Source organism: Hetaerina americana, unplaced genomic scaffold (assembly GCF_022747635.1).
Source record: "Hetaerina americana unplaced genomic scaffold, ioHetAmer1.1.p SCAF_6, whole genome shotgun sequence".
Taxonomy (NCBI): Eukaryota; Metazoa; Arthropoda; class Insecta; order Odonata; family Calopterygidae; genus Hetaerina; species Hetaerina americana.
In genome coordinates this window covers 7860869-7881782 of record NW_027287205.1, presented here as the reverse complement: position 1 = coordinate 7881782, position 20914 = coordinate 7860869, and the positions used below count along the sequence as shown (strand labels likewise).

At 38.8% G+C, this 20914-nt stretch overlaps 2 protein-coding genes across 2 annotated transcripts; one reads left to right on the top strand and one right to left on the bottom strand.

Annotated features, from left to right (window-relative positions):
• Nucleotides 1-312: 312 nt before the first annotated feature.
• Socs36E (Suppressor of cytokine signaling at 36E) lies at nt 313-8225 on the bottom strand. The gene is made up of 4 exons (XM_071593745.1): nt 8047-8225; nt 7583-7617; nt 5832-7040; nt 313-2117 (listed from the first exon to the last, which is right to left on the bottom strand). Exons 3-4 carry the CDS (start codon nt 6930-6932, stop codon nt 1605-1607), a joined length of 1614 nt encoding a protein of 537 aa, XP_071449846.1. The 5' UTR covers nt 6933-7040; nt 7583-7617; nt 8047-8225; the 3' UTR covers nt 313-1604.
• A 323-nt stretch (nt 8226-8548) lies between these two features.
• On the top strand, nt 8549-20628 carry LOC139695411 (endoplasmic reticulum-Golgi intermediate compartment protein 2). The gene is made up of 7 exons (XM_071594158.1): nt 8549-8746; nt 9659-9877; nt 9965-10120; nt 10552-10768; nt 13295-13548; nt 15667-15933; nt 19233-20628. The coding sequence occupies exons 2-7, from the start codon at nt 9769-9771 to the stop codon at nt 19436-19438; spliced, it is 1209 nt and encodes a 402-aa protein (XP_071450259.1). The 5' UTR covers nt 8549-8746; nt 9659-9768; the 3' UTR covers nt 19439-20628.
• Nucleotides 20629-20914: the final 286 nt, after the last annotated feature.

Genomic DNA, 20914 nt, shown 5'->3' with positions numbered 1-20914 from the left:
AAGCATAGGCATTAATCCAATGCCTCAATAATAGATTTACTCCATATTTCATTTTTGCTGCATCAGATACCTTACTATGAATATTAAAAAGCCAATTTTTGTACGTATCTATCGCACTGGCAGTATTTCATGGCATTAATGGTGTCAATTTGTCGGTTGCACTAATTCAGCCAGCTGTGCAAAATATATGTGCACACATTGTACGCATAGTGAGTGCTTGAGGCAGCATCTATATACACGTACATACGTGTGTGTGTGTGTATATGAATATTTATATATATATGTACACACACGCAAACCCAAATTTTAACTTCAGGGGCATGTTTGAGCATCAGTGGACAAACTTTGGGGAGTTACATGATGGCCATTGTTTTCAAATTATAAAAATAAGTAATTGAAGTCACATGAAAAGGTAATGCAGTAGTGTAATTAACAGCGTACTATTCATTTACAAACCCTGAACCAAACATGCAGCATATTTAATCATAAATATGCAAAATGTTAGGTTATTCAGGCAAAGGTACATTTGAAAATTAAAATATGGTGCAATTTTGTACATTATATTAATTATAATTGTTACTAACATCTTCCATTATTACCTAAGTAACACCAAAACCTTGTGCCTCGACAAAGCGACTACCACACAAGATTTAAAAATTGGGTTGTAACATTCATCATCTGTGGTAGTACCGATATGTATAATTTTTATACCAAACATTTAATGTGGCCGAGCAATTGATTATCAAGAATAACTGAAATTCTAGTGAAACAATTAGAATTTTGGACGTTAAATTGCCTAATGCCATTAGATAGTGTCCTTGAGAGACTCTTGTTGAAAATTAACAGAGTGAGAAGGGCCCTTTGGTTGTGATACGGCAATTACTATAGTCTGGAGCAATAAAAATACTTTTAATCGACTATTATGCTGTATAATTTTAACTGAAGTGAAATCACTAAAATAATTACAAAGAGAAGACATAGGCAACAAGAAATTTCACGTTAGTTAGTCATTGGGAAACGCAATGCCTCAATTTAAAAAATTTTCAATAATGTCAAGACACAAAATAAGGCAGTTTGGAGTACTAAAGTTACATTTTACAAAAATAATTTCCTTTCAATCCATGTATACACAAGAGATTCTTTGATTGAACGGCCATTCAAAGCTATACAAGTCCAAAATTTGACCACCAAGAACCATTTATGAAACATAGTAAGAACTATTCAACTGAGAATATATAAATATCCACATTAATTTAAATCAACTCAAAGAAAATGTAAGTCAATACACAACAGTAATTCAGGAAAACTGCATCGTCCAAGATCATTCGCTCATCCATTCATCGGATCAAATGTTCAGAAATAGCAACTGCATTAAAAGATTATGAAATTGAAGAGCAACAAAACAGAACTAAGATGTTAACGTTAAACCTATTTTTTAACAGCATCACACTAGAGTGAATGACCTAATACCTCACCCTCTGCAAATAGCACATACCATTACATCCATAGAGCCTCGGATCTTACCCTCGGGGTTAAGTTGTGCCAAAGTCAAACTGCACAAGGTAGGATGGCATTCAATCTCACAAAGAAGAGAAAAGAAATCGTCAGTGCTCCGAGTCAAACCTTCTCACACGAACACGCTGCTTATAATGATACTCTTTAAGATATGCCTTCAACGCTTTGGGCAGTCGTAAAGATGCAATTGCATCGTAAGAAGTCCTCGAGCAGACAACAGCACGGCAGAGATGTTGAAGGGGAAAAGGAAAAGAGCGGTGCAGGGGAAGCGTTAGCATGGGCTCAAAGAACATGCAACACGCGGGGTCCTTGTAGTGTTCCACGAGGCCGGTGACAGTGGGAGAGGCGAAGACACCGGGGTCATGGGAATCAAAGCTGAACCTGTGATTCCATTGCTCAACGCGAGCATGAAGTGATCGTCCATACTTGCGAAAGCTCACTGAAAAGAGATGCTCCTCTTGGGCTGAATCTCGCAGAAGAAATGTTCCCTCGGGACGACTCTCCAATAATCTCTCAGCCTCATACCTGTCCATCTTGCCCCAGTAAAATGAACAGGCTGTGATTCTAAGCAGGTCAGGCACCAAGCAATGGATGTAATCCACCTGGTGAGAGATTCAGTCGATTGGGAATTGAAATCAATCGGAGATAATATTTTCTGAGGCACACCATATTACACCACACCAATTCTTTTTCTAATCTTCTTTAGCTTATCAATTCAAGAGAAAATTATAAACAACAAAAAAGAATCTCCATAGAACTGTAGAACAACCCATTAACCCAATTCAGGATGTTTTGGATTATTTATATTGTTTGGCAATTTAAAGTCTGCAATTTAAGTCTGCAATTTAAAATGGTTCCGTACACCTGAGCAGTCTGAGACATGCACAAGCTGCAGATAAGTCTCTAATCTACTCCTATTTTCTACAAGTCCTTCATGAATTTTACCCAATTAATGCTATCAAATGCCTTTTTGAAATCTACAGAACAGCTAAGTACATCTTGATTGTACTTGTGTTCATTCCTATTAGTGACCTCATTACTGTGATTCCATCATGCATACCTCCTCCCTTCCAGGACCCAAACTAATCAATCCCATCAAGTAATAACTTGCCCTCACATCAATCCTCTTAAGAGATGATACTAAGTGCCACTTTAGTCGCATCCAAAATCATTTCACCCTTCCTTTGTAAAATTTCCACATCTTAAACTGTAACTGAATTAGTGTAATTGTTCCTATATGGACAGAAATAAAAACAAACGGGGAAGTGCAGGGTATAGTGGGGAGGAGATGGGTTCGTTAGGAGAAATCCAGAGGAGACAGGAAAAAATAGAAGCAAAGCATACTGATTGGCAGAGGGATGTTGAGGACAGTGATAGAGGGGAGTATGATAGGCAAATAAGGAAGGGGCAGAAGTAGGATGTTCGATGGAATGAAGGAAGGAAGTATGAAGAATTGAAGAGGGCCTTGTTGTAGAGTAGGATGTTTGGGTGAGCTTGTTAGGAGAGAAAATGAAATGTAACATTATTCCACTGCATAGAATACGTCAATCCAAAATCTACCTTAACCAGCGAAATACCAAAAATAATAATAGAACTATATTCCTTTCGCCTCGTGTTCATTCGTTGCCCCTGAACCAATGTCCCCCATCTCACTACCATCTCTTCCTTTGCCTACTATCACGTTCCAATCCACACTCACTATCAAATATTTCCTTCCAGAAACACCAGCAATTATTTCCTCTACTCAATCTCATACCCTCTCAACTTCTTTCTCCCAATGATTGCTAGGTGGTACATAGATCTGAACATTGAAGTTGGTTCAGCTTTTATTTCTATAAATAATATTTTATCACCTGCTTGCTCTATGCTTCTTTCTACCTCTTTATTCCACATACTGCAATCCCTCACTTGGCTCCCTTACCCTCCCTACTGTGCAATATTACTCTACAACTCTGATTCCAGCAATCCCTGATATTATTCCATTTTACTTCGCAGAGCCCTAAAACATCTATATTTCCTCTCCCCATTTATTTCTTTATATTTGCAAATCTCTCTGTCCTCATCGTCATCATCATCCCACATTACATGTCTCCATCATAACTGATTTCTTCCCTTCTACGATGCTGCTGTCTCTTCCATTTTTGCTAGGATTTCGCGAGATGAACATGGAAGCCTTGCCTCTCCCATCACCAGGCATGGCACACCCTTCATTGGGCCAAGTCCCACAGTGACATATACCAGCCTGATCACCTTTAATTCTAGCTAACACATCATTTCAAATTCCACTAAGTAAAGAAAATGAGCCTTATGACCAGCCACGGGTCACTTTTGCATATCAAATAGTATTAGAATAAATGAAATTAACAATCGTAACCAGAAAGAGCAAACAAAGCAAAATAATATCATCCCTCTCACTATTAAATGACTCCATTCATGCATTACACATCCAAATGTCAGAGAGTCATACCTTCCGAGTGGGAATAAGTAACTTATTCTAACCCTAAGGTCATTCCTGTACTGTCCACTGATTGGTGGCATTGGTGCAAACACACAAAGACAAGAGGGAATTGCTTTGGGGGATAGCAATTGATCATTTAAATTTTACGGCTAGAGATTTAAATGCACATTAAATACCCTTTCACAGCTTATGACATTCACTTCCACATGCAGTTTCCTTTGTCTCTTGTGGTTTCCATTGCTTTGAACCTTGTCAATGTATTATATTAAGCACACATGCAACGCCACTTCTTGTGCTGTCAACCTGAAAACTCTGGTTAGGCGACAAAAAGTTTAACGCATGATCTCATTGAATAGACTTGCAGGTATTTGCTTACATTGTAAGTATTCATTGACTATTGCTATATTTGCATATTTTATCTCAAATTTGTTCACTTTGTTCTTTTGGATCACTTGTTTCATTCTCATTAGAAGCAGTGCACTTGACATGTTAATAGGAGTGTCCTCTACTTAGTTAATTTTAAGTTTCTATCAAACCCATTGGATGTGTAATGCGAGCATGACCAGAGTATCTTAAATCATGATGGCCACACCAGAATCATTACAGAAAGCAATTAATTTTATGTCCTTACAAAGTAAAACAAATCTAATTGGGAGTTTGCTCACTTCAACTGATGGCTTTAAAAACATGCTTATGATATGAAAGTTGTGATCACAAATACTGGTTTAATTTGGGTAGTGAAGCCCCTCTTCAAGAATCATTACTTTGTGAAAACCTTGTTTGCAATGACTTTGAATATAAGTATCTACGAGGGTCATCCGGAAAGTAGTACCCGTTCGTGCCGCATGAAGTGCTGACGACGCAAGTAGCCGCTGGACGAGGTCAGATAGCTTCAGTGGCTTGTCTGCCTTCTCTGAGCCAAGTTGCGTGACGCTAGCATTGCCTGTGTTGTTTCTGTGATTGTTTACAATGTTTAAAAAAATTGAGAACGCCGCCAGTTGTGAAGTGAGGGCAGTGATTAAATTCCTCAATGCAAGAAACGTTCGCCCATGTGATATTCATCGCCAATTAAAGGAGGTGTATGGAGACAATGTAATGGACGAGTCGTCTGTTCGGCGGTGGTGTCGCAACTTCAACATGGGGAGGGGGAACACACACGACGATGAGCGTTCGGAGAGACCGTCTGTCATTACAGACCAACTGGTGAGCTCAGTTGACGAATTCGTGAGGAACGATCGGCGCGTCACAATTGATGACATCTGTGAGCATTTTCCCAATGTTTCTCGAACAATTGTTCATGAAATTGTTAAACACCATCTGCATTATGCAAAAATTTGTGCAAGATGGGTCCCTCGCGTATCTCAATGAGCTGGCGGCGAAGGACTATGCAGCAGGAATACAGAAACTTGTCACACGTTATGACAAATGCCTTAATTTGCTTGGAGATTATGTTGAGAAGTAGTTTAAAGTATCCTCTTTCAAATAAATTTTTTTATGTTTGTTAATATTTACTTTTGTGTCTTTATTTCACGAACGGGTACTACTTTCCGGATGACCCTCGTATTGTATGAAAATTTATTTTCTTATGCAATGAAGCATTCAATAACATTAAGAGACGAAATTCAATCTATTCAACAGATTCCGGCGAGATGTAATGGAAGTTCGTCATTCTGAGACAAATTTGCACTTTCCCGCAGATTTTCACGAAATTCAACATAAAAAATTACCCTGCATTACCATGATATGAAAAATCCCTTCACCTAGTGGCCGATGAAAACATTGAAAATAAAAAAATTAGAATTGCCAAAGAAAAATCAATACCAATCACACCTTTGTGTGCAATGACAACTAGACTTACCTGCGTGTGAACAACGTTTCCAACTCCTGCGGGTGAGTCATCCACGATTGAACTCGCAACGGAATTCAGGCTCCCTCCAGGCACTCCTAGCCTCGTTTGAAACAACGCAGTCAGTGTGTGTATGTCCACGACCTCTGGGCCTGAATCTGCAGTCCTCTGGTTCACGAGGTTGCTGGCGTTGAGGGGGAAAATGTTGGGAGGGGGCAAGAGGGGTTTCGTCGCTACCTGAGTGGTGCCCGGGGTTTTACTCCTCGGCCTGAATCCTGGGGGCGGGTCAACCCCCTCCGCTATTTCCCTGGCACGTTCCAACCTTGCCAACTCATCACAGTCTTCAATGGGGAGGAAGTCTATCATAGCACCAGCTGCCGACTGCAAGATCTCCGAACCACTGCGCTGCACGACTTCGGGGGCACCACCGGTGATGTCTGGCTCCCTCACTCTGGATGGTCCGGCATGCCTCTGGGCCAATTCTCGACGACCCGTCGCGTCCTCCGCCTCGAAGACGATGCCTGGGCCTAGGAGGTGCTCTTCCGTCCTCCTATATCCCGTGCAGATGCACGCCTCGGCACCCATGTTTGGCTCCGGGATCTCCACCTCCCCGTGGGTTTTGATCACGCCTCCTTTCAGCTTACCATTTAGGCGATAGGCCCAGTGGGTGGCCCTCTTCTTCCGCGTGCTCGATCCGCCACTTGTGCCGGGTGCGTCCTTGGATGGTTTCGTCTTCACCCTCGGGGCGTTCCGCTTGCCAGTCCGGGTCTCGCCGTTGCCCCCTTCCTTCCTTGGCCTCATTGCGCCAATGGCACCGTACCCACTGGCCTCCACTTCTGAGGAGACGGATAAGTTGGGGCAAGGGCAAGAGGTGATGGGACGGCTCAACTTCCTGCAAGCACCCTCCGATGATGATACGTTGCTCTCGGTATCGTCCGTGGAACTCTGGCAATCCATGGAGAGCGATTCTTGGGTGTCGAAAGTGTCTGAGGAGTCGCTCCGTGTCACCCGATTTCGGGAACTAGCGGTGACATCACCTTCGGTCAGTCCCTCAATTCTCCTTCCTTCCATGAAACGAAAGAGGCCTCGAAGTCCACTTAGCTTCTGGCCCATTGTAAACCATTAAGGTAAAAATGCATTGCAGCTGCCCATGGAAAAGACACATATTTTCCCTCTGCCCATCGGTACCCAATGGCGCGACCTGGAAAATACAGCTGCAAACTGCAGCAAGACACTCTTATTACTTCACTAACATGGTATTATCTTTCAATATAAGTCTTGTATAACTGTCACCGACAATAAAGTATTGCAACAATGATGGTCCATTGAATTTACCTCAAATTTCTTTCTTATATTAAAGGTAAATTTTCTCAATCATTATCACCGCCAAATTACATTTATTTACTTTGATATTCCGGCTCATTAAAAAAAGCTTATCATTCACTGGATTTGAATGGTATCAAGGTTGAATGTCTATATAATGTTGAATCTTTTTGTCGATATAACTGAATATTTCTCATTTCAAACAACATTTTTACGGTAGTGGAGCTATTCCAGAACGAAATGTCATAATTCAAGTGTAACAATTCACAACTAATGAAAAGTGAAAACGTATTGGTTAATTGTGCAAATAAGTCAAACAGCAGTAAGCTGAAAACACAATTTTCCTGCCTCTAATTGAAAACATCACCGTCCAGTGAAATTTAATCATATTAGCACTTTAAATAGCAACATTTAACTACTTGAAATGAACTAATACACACCAAAGGGAACGTTCCGCCAAACAAGGAGCGATATCCTAAAAAGGAAAAAAATCACATGAGATTCACCCCTTTTGAAACATTAACTTATTCAATCATAACAAAGAACCCCAAAATGTGTGGCATTTTAGATTAATGAGTAAGTTTTCTCCTGACTAGGTTAACTCCTCATAAATTTACATAGATCCTATAGAGAACGACTTCGCAAAATAAACACTGCGATCAAAGCTTTTCAGCAGATAGCATGCTCAATTTTCAATGTCAACAAATTCTTCAGTTGGAGGTGGATAAAAACAAATTTTGGGCGAAATAAAACCAAAAATGAAACATGACAAATAGCAGTGAGACGTTACGACATACACATGAATGAGTTGGTGTGACCCCATCTAAAGGACAAATGACAGAACGGGTAAGGACTTTAAAAGCATAGTGTATCAAATAATAGAATAGACCAAAGAGCAACTAACCGACAAACTCAGAGAATGACGATTGATATTTGATAGTTTTCAGCTGCCATCCATCACAGACTATTAACTTCCCAGAATTCCCAATCCGGTTCGGGTTATAACGTTGGACGCAGGGCTAATTTTCACAGTCACACAGAGTACGTAGAGACCAAGAAATTTCATAACTTCAGATAGTAATAACTTCACAATTTAACAAAATTCTTCAAACTTAATTCTTAACTTGTCCAAATTAGGACGTATGACATTTTCTCCCGTCAGGCAGCAGCACCAAGCGGATTAGTAGACGTTTCGTGAATTGCTAAACAGTTTCTTCATTCAGTAATTAGTATTGTTGTTCATTATTTACCGAAATAAGATGCTATAATGCATGTTTTCTGCTTTTTTGACAATGAATTTTAATAACTTTTATGGTCCATTTCTTACTTCTTCGCACCATTTAGTTGATGCATCAGCTAAGAGAGGGTGCAGTGGTAGCACCACGGCTACCACAGAGTTGAAAACAGTCAACGGTGCTTCTGCGGAACTTATTCTTCCATACCTATTACTTATTTTGTAATTAGTTGATGAAATAAATATACCTCGACTTTTGTTATGTAAGCAATTTCACCATTACATTGAAAAATCCATTTATGAAATTCTGAAATAAAATGCAATGATGTTTTGCTGGTTAATACTTAATGTCCGTGAATATGTCTAACTGGTGAGTCCGTTCATTTCTCATAGATTTTAAAATAATTATTATTCATTTGCCGAATTCGAATGTATTCGAACGCAGAATCACGTTCTTTATGGTATAGCCTACATCTACAGATCTATGATTCAATGATATAAATTTAACGTTTCTACTTATGCCGTTAACAGCTATTGCTGACTGTTAATATGTGCCGGTAGACGGAATAAAAGGAATATTCTAATCTTGCTTCGGTGTTCCAAACGGAGTTCATAATTTTCGTTCGAAATACACCGCCGAAGTGCCATAAACCATCGTCACATAGTGTTTGTATTGCATGTAAACGAAATTTACTTTCTGTTGCTTAATCTTGTGCCACGATGTGTGATTTGTTTTGCTATGAATGTCGATTTATTACCCGCGGCTCAGCCAATGTTACACCAAAAACTTATTAACCTTAGTTTTAGTAATTTGTTTCATTTTATATTAATTTTCCCTTTCCTGTTTTGACGAATTACTTCCATAGGTGAAAATTTTGCTAAGGTTTCAGGAAACGTTCATCAAAATTTCACCCCAGAAAGAAGAAGTTCTAGAAAATTCGTGTTCATCACAGTTGATGGAAAGTATTTTATTCTGTCATAATTAAATTGTCGGGACAGTTTTGCTTTCCGGTGGTGATATGGCAGTAGGAGATAGTTTCTGCCGAACAAAACCCACCGTGGTAATTTTGATTGCAAGGCCTCAGTAGGGCCTTTAATATATTGCTAATGATCCCACAATTGGAGTTGATACACCAGTTGAGATTTTCATCAAGTTACAGAGAGTACTTACTATTTCAATTCCTTATACCAATGAATATATTATTATGATGGAAATTTACTTCGCAATGTTTTAGCATTTCACATACTTCATTGTATATTTTAATCGTCTTTTTCATTCCAGGCTTATGGATGAAGTATTCTCCGAATACCAGAAGACATTTTAGAACTATTAAACTTATGGAATATATTTATAACTTAAAATATACTTAATACATCAATAGTTTTGTAATCATGTTAAGAAGTAGAGGGAAAGTAGTTTCATGGAAGACAATTAAGGATTTAGATGCTTTTCCTAAAGTTTCGGATACTTATATTGAAGCATCACCAATAGGAGGAACTTGTAAATGACTCAGTTACTCATTATTTGATCTCTAATATTTATGAGCAAGCATTTTTACTTATAGCGTTGGTTATAATTCTTTTCCAGTGACTCTACTGGCTTGGATAGCAATCACATGGATTATCTACTGGGAGGTGACATTCTACCTTGATGCTCGTTTCAAATTTAGATTCCTCCCTGACACTGAGTTTGATGCTAAACTCAAAGTTAATGTTGATATAACAGTAGCTATGCCATGTGCGAGTAAGTATAGGATGTATATATAATTATATTAGCTTCTGTTTCCTTGCGTAACTGCAACCTTCACTTTGTACCTAAGCTGTTTCTGAAGGAGTGATGTTAAAATTGTTGTCCTTCCATTGCATGTGTAAACCCCAAAACCAAAGAATGCTCAGAGGATGTCTTATAAATTTTTTTCTCTTTTACATATTTTAAGCCCTGAATAAGCAGTTTAGTCCAAATGCGATTTACTTCATGACTTTAATATAAAATCCATGTAAAAGTTTTTTTTTCAAAATTTATGTATTACATATGTAGTTACGTTTCCTGTGGTATCCAGAAGTAAATGCATAAAGAAAGTGATAAAAAAGCTGGAAGATCATTTATTGCCATATCAGTAGTACGTTTCCAATGACATGAGATGTATTTTCTCATTGGCTATATCTCTGTTTCAGACCTGGGGGCCGACATACTTGATTCGACTAACCAAAATATTCTTCAGTTTGGTCATCTGGAGGAGGAAGACACATGGTTTGCCCTGTCCGAACAGCAGAGGTTGCATTTTGATGCCATCAAAAAAGTGAACACAAACCTTCGAGAGGAGTCCCACGCTTTGCAGGACGTCCTCTGGCGATCTACTTATCTCTCACTCTTTGGAGATATGCCTCCAAGGTAAGGACTTGATTTTCCATGGTTAGCTCTCCATTTGATATAATTTAGTGATATTTCATTGGGTAGTTTCGATTAAATAAAATGGTATTGAGGATTATTCATGATATGGGTGACCCTGTTGTGCTCAGAAAAAGATGGCGCTCAGTTTAATCAAATGGATTTTGATTGAATTAATTATAATATGGTGACATCAATCGATGAAGATGCTTGAATTAAAGGGACCAGACAGAGCTGTTTGTTCCTCCTATGTCACTGTATGACTTGACAGGCAACCATGCATGCTTGATCACAAGAAATTCATTTTATGTATTCTTCCCTCTCCCTTATGTCCTTCGTTGACTTTTAACATTTTGGGTGAAATGAGATTCAAGCTTTCACAATTTTTATGTTCAACAATTCTTTTGATTAGTCTATGTTATTATAATTTTATACATTTATATAAAAGGGTCGCAGTAAACCAGGGGTAGAGCAAATTGAGTAGCTTCAGGCGTGATGTGGTAGAAGTCAAACATAATAAATAACTGATCGTGGCACTTTTCCCCTTGATAATTTTTTAAAAATTTTATCAAGTGGAAAAATGCTACGATCAGTTATTCATCAGGAGTAGAGCGTTGGGCTGCTGAGCGTATGGCCCAGGTTCGATTCCTGGGCAAGCCTCTCTAGGCATCCACAGCTCCACCCAAGCTAAGTGATTTTTTGGGTACCAGATCTTCCTGGGAAACCATAACCGACGCAGGGAAAAGAACTGGCCCCCCTACCCTGATGTGTGAATTTCACATGCCGTTTGGCTTAGTACTGGGTGAACTCTACCATCACCTACTAAACCGACCTTTCGGTTGAATACTGTGTTGTTGATATGTATAAATATCTTCAAAATTGAATGCCCTTTGGCAACGCACAAATATATAAAAACATAGATATAGATTTTTAAAGCACAGAAACACAAAGAGAGGACACTCACATACGACAGCACGTTTTGATGTATCGGCAGCACTGACATCATCAGAATGCTGTTCTCGGGGGAAGAACGAAGAAGGTATGTTTGTAGGAACGGTGAGGTAAGGAGAGGTAAGGGATGAATAGGAAGCATACAAGGGGAGGGAGGGGATATGTAGGCAGCCATTGGATGGATTCAATAGGCTTGATTCATCCCAGGAGGTTTAAATGATTGGAGCACCCAGATATGCACCCTCTCGTGGATTCTCACCTCTATGCTAAACAGAAAAGAATATGATGCTGAGGCATTACGCCAATTAAAAGACCTTTCTTGCTATGCCCCCCTGCCCCAACATCCTATCCCTTCATATCGAAGGAAATTGGCTTATGGCTCCTGCATACACCAATCTTTTCATGGGAAAGCTCGAACATACCTTTCTCATCCAGCGAACCACTCTTCTAGGCCCTCTACATTGATGACATTTTCCTCCTTTGGTCCCACGGATACGAAACTTTAGCCTCCTTCATTTCCTCTCTCAACTCCTACTCCTCTGTATCTTTCACTTCATATATATCTGATTTGAATATTACTTTCATAGATATCAACATTCACCTTCAGAAAATAAATTTAACACCTGAGTCCACATTAAACCGACCAATAATCAACAATACCTTTATTCCAAGAGCTGCCACCCGCCACATACAAAACACTCCATCATTTTCTCACTCGCAGCCCATGGCTTCCATCTCTGCAACAACACCGCTTCCCAATAGAAATACATGGACCAGCTACATGACTCGCTCAGAAAACATGAGTACCCTGAAAAACTACTGAACAGTAAAATCCTCAAACCGTCAACCCAATACTCTCCTATCCCCAAACCATACTTCCCAAAATGCCCTAACCTTATCACCACTTTCTTCCCCAGAGCCCACAAAATTAAACATAATGGGTGAACTCCTCCCAATTATCAACGACAGTCAGTCCACATCACTTATATTCCCACATTGTCCCTCCATTTCGTTTTAACTCACGTCAAACTTGCGAGACAACTTCAAGTCGACAAGTCCACCTGCAGTCCCCCCTGTCTCTTCTCCCCCCCTTTCTGCAGCATGCAACCATCCATGCTGTAAATACTGCCATCTTCTAAGACCCGCCACCTCCCTTACTACCAATTCCTAACCCGATGCCACCTGGACATCGAAAAACATATACCGCCTCTCCTGTAACTTCTGCCCTGCCTTCTACGTGGGTGAATGCCCCGCCAACCTTTCCCTCTGCATGAATAACCACCGCTATTCCACCAAATCTCTCTCTTCCTTAATTATCCCATCCCTACCCACACTGCTTCCCACCACCAATCTTTTGATGACTGCTTTTCTCTTTCAGTGATTGAAAGCCTTCCCTTCCATTAGGTGTCGATAAAAAAAACTACTACTACAACCTTGCCGTCGAAACATCAATAGGCAAACAAATAAGCTGTCAGGTTTATTTGTTTGCCCATATGCTGGTTGTGTACGGAATATCAGTGAACCAATTTGTTTCAGTCCGAGTTTAACTTTAATTTCAATCCTTCCATTTCTCCTTAGAGAGGACATACCAGACTACCCTCCAGATGCTTGCCGATTCCATGGGACCCTAATGCTTAACAAGGTGGCTGGAAATCTTCATGTGACAGCTGGGAAGACACTTTCACTTCCACAGGGCCACTTTCACCTCTCTGCAATATCACTTGGTCACAATGTGAATAACTTCTCTCACCGCATTGAGAGGTTCTCCTTTGGAGACCCAAGCCCAGGGATCATTCATCCCCTGGAAGGAGATGAGAAAGTCACTTCTAGCAGTAAGAACAATTTTGTTTTTGTACCATGTAGAAATAGAATAGATTACATTAGATTGGCCATAAAACTATAGGACTTCATGAGGGGGACATTCGTATGGTGGTTTACTTGAAATTATTTAAACTATTATGTATCTCTATTCTTTCATCAAAATCTAGGAAACATTGCTTTTAGATTTTTGCAGTAATTTACTCTGTAATAGGATCATAAACAAAACGAGAGTGTAGGGCAAATGATTACTTAAGGGATGATCAGTTTGGGTTTAGGAAGCGGGGAGGTATGCGTGATGCCATTGCAGTAATGAAATTATTAATCGAGAGGAATATAGAACACAACCAGGAGGTATTTGCCTGTTTCGTAGATTTCGAAAAAGCGTTTGATTGAGTGAATTGGGAAAAACTAATGAGTATATTGCAGAAAATAGGAATAGATTGGAGGGAAAGGAGGCTAATCCGCAACCTGTACATGTCTCAGACTGCTCAGGTGCGGGTGGGAAACGGGAAGTCAGGATGGGCAGTGTTAGGAAGGGGTGTAGGGCAGGGTTGCCCATTATCACCGTTGCTGTTCAACCTGTATGCAGAGGAAATGATCAAAGAGGCATGGGAAGAACTCGAGATAGGAATGAAAGTGGGCGGGGAATTCGTAAAATCAGTTAGGTTTGCTGATGACCAAGCTTTAGTTTGTCAGTCAGCCAAGGGGCTGCAAGCATTGCTGAGTGAATTGGAAATTCAGTGCGACAGGTATGGGATGAGAATCAATATTAATAAAACAAAGGTTATGCGATTTTCTAGAAAGAAAAAGGCCAAGCTTAACATTAAAATAGGAGGGCAAAAACTAGAGCAGGTAGAACAGTTTACGTATCTCGGTAGTGTTTTGGACCAACACGGTCAAAGTAGTAAGGACGTAAGGAGAAGAATTGCGCTAGGGAAAGAGGCTTTTACAAGGAGGAGGGAGTTGATGACGGGGACTTTGTGTAAGGATGTTAAGAAAAGACTCGTAAAAACTTTTATATGGAGCATATCTATGTACGGCGCGGAAACGTGGGCATTCAAGCAGGTGGATAGACGTAGACTGGAGGCTTTTGAAATGTGGGTTTGGAGAAGAATGGAGAAGGTGAAATGGACAGAGAAGAAAACAAATGAGGAAGTACTTGGTAAGGTGGGCAAAGAGAGGGGTTTGTTGGGAGAAATCCTATGGAGGCAGGAAAAGTGGATGAAGGGGGTATTGACCAGCAGCGGGATGTTGAAGACTGTAATGGAGGGGAGAATGTTAGGCAAACGAGGAAAGGGAAAGAACAGGATAGGGATGTTGGACGGGATGAAGGGAGGAAGAAAGTACTCAGAGCTGAAAAGGGACCTGATGTAGAGTAGGATATTGTGTTTTGCTAGGGGTCACAAATTATTTTTAATTAGTAATTATGTCCATCCAAAAACCTACCTTAACTGGTAGATTACGTAATAATAATTACTTTGTAATGTTAAGATGGATTTCAAGTTTTGACTGAATGATGATATTTTTGCTGATCAATGTATCTGAAATGTTTTAGCAAGAATGTCAATCAAACCTCATTCCCTAGGGGGCCTCATCAGTGAGAGATCCTAAATGAGTATCATTTCATCTTTAATCATCACTACGCCACAAAAAAATCAAAAATCGAAGATACATAACCTGCGGAAATTCAAAATTCGCGATACTTTTTGAACAGACCTCATACAGGGTGCGGCGCTTAAATCTGGACAAGCACGCGTTTTCTTGAATGAGATTGCCTTGCCGGGTTAGCAAAACCTTCCCCAGACTTCTCTGAAGCAAGGTTATGACTGTTTACTAGATGCCTATAGATTACAAGAATGCAGATCGTGACTTCCAGTGGTACTACGATGGTGAGAAATTCAAATTGAAATATGTCCAGATTTAAGCTTTGGACCCTGTGATATCTGTTTATATCATGACCATATTAGCCATGTATATTTCAGTTATTCGTGTGTTTTTGATCATGCTTTGTTCCATCATGCATCCATTAGCGTCATCATATCAAGCGTGTGCTCAGTTTGATATTAAAAGGTGAGTTTATTTGGTTGACTGCTCTTCGGCCATTAGTAAATGATTGATTCTTTTCACAGGTGCAATGCTATATCAGTATTTTTTAGAAGTTGTTGGCACTGAGGTGAGTACTATGATGGTGCCACGGATGTCAACCTATCAATACTCAGCTCGAGCCCATGAGAGGCCAGTGGACCATGCCAAGGGTTCGCATGGGATCCCTGGCATATACTTCAAGTATGACATGGGAGCACTGCGCGTCAAAATAACCCAGGAGAGAGAATCCTCCCTGTGCACTTTCCTGGCTCGTCTTTGTGCCATTGTTGGTGGGGTTTATGTTTGTGTTGGTGAGTAGTATATTACACTCGGATACTTTTACCTGCATGCTTAGCTATTTTGAGCAGAAGAAATTACATTAAATTTCCTAGATAACATTTATCGCCTATTGCTACCCTTCATTGTGATGATGTTGCCGGCCCCGGTGGCGGCGGGGTAACGTCCTCGTCTGCCATTCCAAGGGTCGCGGGTTCGATTCCCGCCTGGGTGAGTTTCCCTCCATCTAGGGCTTGGGTGTTTGTAAATGTGACATTGTTATCGTTGTTAATAGTTCGATGTAAAGGCCAAAATGTGCTGTTTTCGGACTTATACTGAATAAATAAATAAATAAATAAATAAAATGTGGTGAAATGGTCCAATGGTGCACAACCTGTGACCATTTGCAGCTGCAAATACTTCATCGTGATGGCCATAATTTTCCTTATTGAGGTATATTTTTAGTGCTTAAAATATAAAAACTAGGACAACAACGTACTTATCTCTATTTCCTGTTCTCCCAGAAAGAACTTATAATATGTGCTAAATTTATGTGATTTACATCCATCTTCTAGAACCCTACAAACTAGAAGTGCCTCATTCAGTTTATTTTACCGCAATATTGCAAATTTCCATAAATCCTTTGTGATCACCTCCACAAACCTCTGGAATATAAAAGTAGTAAAACACCTCTTTTGATGTAAGATTGAGGAAAGATAGTCTCTTTTTCCACCTAACCCCTTGTCATTTACATGCATATATACATGTTTTGTATAATATCGGGAAAAATAGATTTATTTCAGATTACTACAATACCTCAAAATTTTTCCTAAGTACATCCCTTGAGTGTTGACATACTTTTGCCAGCAGCTTTTCCACCAAGGTTCTCTGGCAGGTGGATTCCAGAAGGGTACGAGTGCAAGCGTCTTTGATGGCACTTAAGTGGTCCCATTCTGGTGTCCTGTAAGGGAGGATTTCACTTTTGGGAATGGGAAATAGTCTGCTGGAGCCAAGTTGGGACTGTAAGGGGGTTGGGGAATCATCACGATGCTGTTCCAGAAGGTCTTCACAAGCAGACACTGATCTCTGCTTGTGAAGCCTCCGTCAAGACTTTCATGGCGAGTGTAGCGCAGATATTTCGCGCAGCCAAATTTTCAGTGATAATGGTGTGCACTGTCATCTTATCAGTGCCAACATGATCTGCAATCATGCACACACTCTGAATACAGCACTTCACACACACGCGTCAAGAAAAATTTGCTGCAATACTTTTTATGCAAACATTCTATGCATGTAAACAATCATTAAAACAGAGTGTAGACAATTTTCACAGTTATCATAGGAAAATACAAAATAAAATTATTTTTTTAAAAATATTTAAAATTTATTCTATATTTGGGAAAAATAATATTAGGTATTGTGTGGAAAGATGTATACATTTGTGGGAAAATCATAAGGATTGTGAACTGATATCCTTATCGATTTTGCCCACTACAGGAAAAAAACTTACACAGGAAGGAATGTGTGAAAAACCTGCGAAACCTACTGAGAAATGACTAATGTGTCAGTACTAAATAGCTATGAAAAGGTGATACATCTCATGGGTACAAAAAGACAAATTATACGTTATATTTCAAATAAATTGCAGGTTAAATTATGGACAAAATCATAGTTAAAGAAAATAAGTAAATAAATAAATAATAAGAATATTAAATTGTATGAATATAGATAAAATAAAATTTGAAAGATATTACTACAGTGATCATAATATTAAGATAAAAATTTAATAAATTGATATGAACATAAGCTAAGATTGCATTGAATATGTATAAATAATAGTATTGTGAATATATTATAGTAAGATAAAATTGAAAATTAAGCAAATAATATTCAACTTTTAAATGTCTATGATTACATACACGTCAAATATTGAAATATAATATAAAACATAAACACAGTAATCAACCCGAGGGTTGGTTTTTTCAGTGATGGTAGAGCTCACCCAGTACTAAGCCCTATTTGGCATGTAAAATTCACACATGAGGGTAGGGAGGCCAGTTCCTATCCCTGTACCAGTTATGGTTTCCCAGGAAGAACAGTACTATCCTGTTTTTTTACAAAGAATGAAAACATCTGCTTGTTGAATTATGAGTCAATTTGTTTTACCTTGAGGAGTGTTTTGTGTGACGTACTTCTAAACAATGGCATTGAAGGTGCATCTTTTGTGGTAGCAGTAAGCTTGAATATATTTCCAGCAGAAATTATAATTGCAAGAGACACTGGCACTTTTAAAAATGATACAATCAACTATTTTTCCCTATAAGGGAAGTTATTAAATGAACTAAATTTCACCTTATTTTACTGGTATATAAATTGTTAGCCTGTGTTTGCAAATATGAGTGTGTTTATGTATAAATGTGGTAATATATTCTTTGTTCTTATGACCATGTTTGATTGTTATCACTGGCACTCTGTCAAGTTTTGTTTATCCTTAGGGTAGTAATTATTTTCAGATATTGGTGTAAATTTTGTATGAATATTTTGTATATTTTGGACTTTGGAATGGCAAATTATTTTTGCATAATTATTTGTGCTCCAAATGATATAAAATTGGCTAGTTTTGAGTGCAATAAATGTGTTTGTATTCATTTATCTGCTCTGTGACCTCATATAATTAGCCAAAAGTATTGTGTTTGAAGTCATTGAGAACCTTTCACTAAATTTAGAATATACTAACCTATCACTACACATTATTTTAAAATTCCCTAAAACTAGATTCTTTTGAGCTACTAGAACACTGGAAATGTCACTGAAGGTTCATACTCACAACAAAAAACTGCAATAATTATGTTAACATTGCAACTCATTGTCTGTGGAAAAGTAAATAAAATACCTGCAAAATGTCATCGGGCCTCCACCCGTTGATAATTTTGTTTGTCAATAAAAGGGTTGCACAACTTGGCCACTCCCTCTATTATCCATGAATTAGTGTGTTTGGAGGAATCTTCTTTTCTATAATTTCTACGTTATATCCTTCAAAATTAAGAACTCCCTTCTACCTTAACCATCTGAGTCAAGTCAAATGATTTTTTTACTCTGAAATTGTTGAATTGTAATCACTCAATATTAGTTCAAACTTGTCTCATGGTTCTTTTGACTCATGCAAATAGCTAGCTTTCCATGCTTTGGATCACAGTCCAGGTGATTTCACATCATTGCCAGATACAAGTGGATCACAAATTTTCTCTCAATTAATATTGTGGGTGAAAATACTATGACATTGTATTCTTCTTTAACATGGGTTGTTCAATTTCTTATTACCTTCTCTTTTCAGGTATGTTGAGCAGTGCTGTTTTATTTGTCTCATCTTTAGTTGAGAATTTACATTCATCTAGGTATTGGTCTTTGAGTGATTCACAGATTAACTCTAAAGGTGGAGAGTTCCAAGAAGATGGTGAACAAGCCATTACTCAAGGATTTCCTTCACCTTCTCCAGCTGACGCTGCAGTTTCCCTTGATGGACCTCTCCCGACCAAATAAAAGTAATTTCGTTTGAAGGAATGTGTAATGTGTGTGTTGACTGAGAGACTTGAAGGTGCAGAAATGTAAAGTTTTTGAACATTGTGTTATATTTTTGAAAAAAATGAATCAACTCTTTATTTAAATACCACCAGGATACTCACTGTCCCAAACATAAAGACAATGCTGGTTGTAAAAATGTTTCAAAGGAGGAATTGCATATTTTTAATGGAGGATCAAGATGGTGCAGTGGCTAATGTACTGGCTTCCCTCTCCAAGGGCCTGGGTTCGAATCCTGGAGTTTGTTGTTATTTTCAGTGGTATCTTGATATCCACTTGGGGAGCTCTTCGAGCTGAGTATGCTATCTGATGGATGGGACATTTAATTGTCAACCCCTTGGCACCTATCCTTAAAATTAGGATAGTGCCAGTGACAGATTTCTCTCAACCCTTACCCAATTCCCTGCAATTTTTACCCCTTTCAAATTATCCATCTTATTGCTAATGGACCAAAAGACCTTCACTGTCAGTTGCCTCCCCTTAGTAACTACAACTAAGTGTGTGCTATTAATCATACCTATTTTCTGTTAGTACACAATACAGTGTTATTTTTTCTGTACGGAAATTATTTTTTTCATGTAATACATTACATATTTTATTTTTGCTTTAAATGTGAACTTAATGCTTTGATATCCTCCTGTTGAATTTTTTATGTAGGATGTTTTTAGTTGCACTGCTACTTCCTGAAGAACGCTGGGAAAAGATGGTCAATTCTAAGTGAATTGTCAAATGATTGTTTCATTGTTATTGTTTTATTATTGGAACGTATTGTGTTGGAAGTGCATTTATAGTTTTTTTCAAAGACGGGTAAGAGAGTCCTATGGGCCATTTCAAGGGGAAACAATAGCGGGTCTTTGTATTATGATGAAGTTGAGAATAACTGAGTAAAATCTAATTCTCGGGCACAGCAATTATTAGAAAAAGAATCCTGGCCTAATGGTTGATTGATGGTTTCTTTCCCCTTCCCTTGAGGGAATTTACAATGATGTGATAAGTATATATGCACACTTTGGCAATGATCATGATTTTGATGAATGACACTGCCGTGATTTTTTCTTTTCTTTGTTTTTTATCTTTTGAAAGTGTCTTAAACTTATGACAAATTAATATATAAAACCAAAAATATTGTAATAAATGTGTCCATTTTGAAAGTGATTGTATATTTCAATGCTGCAATTCTCTATTTATGGTTAATGGCTATTCAATATTTCAGCAGTGCAGTTGCACCATAATTACCCCCACCCATCCCTCTGCTCTGAATTCCCTTCTGGGTGACCTTACCCACCCTTGAGGTACATAGTGAATTTCACTGCCCTTGCCAAAATCATGACCAAAAACATAATACATTGCATCCTCCGCCACTACTTCGAGCAAAAATACTGTTCATGTGGCTCCCCTGTATAGTGGGCAGTGGAAAGGATCCCATGCCATCTCACG

Bases quoted from the DNA above. Each gene is read 5' to 3' on its own strand.
- Socs36E (XM_071593745.1), bottom strand. From the start codon at position 6,932: ATGGGCCAGAAGCTAAGTGGACTTCGAGGCCTCTTTCGTTTCATGGAA. The intron at 2,118-5,831 runs GTAAGTCTAGTT...ATCTCTCACCAG, and splicing joins GAAACGTTGTTCACACGCAG to GTGGATTACATCCATTGCTT.
- LOC139695411 (XM_071594158.1), top strand. From the start codon at position 9,769: ATGTTAAGAAGTAGAGGGAAAGTAGTTTCATGGAAGACAATTAAGGAT. The intron at 9,878-9,964 runs GTAAATGACTCA...ATTCTTTTCCAG, and splicing joins ATCACCAATAGGAGGAACTT to TGACTCTACTGGCTTGGATA. The intron at 15,934-19,232 runs GTGAGTAGTATA...TTCTCTTTTCAG, and splicing joins TGGGGTTTATGTTTGTGTTG to GTATGTTGAGCAGTGCTGTT.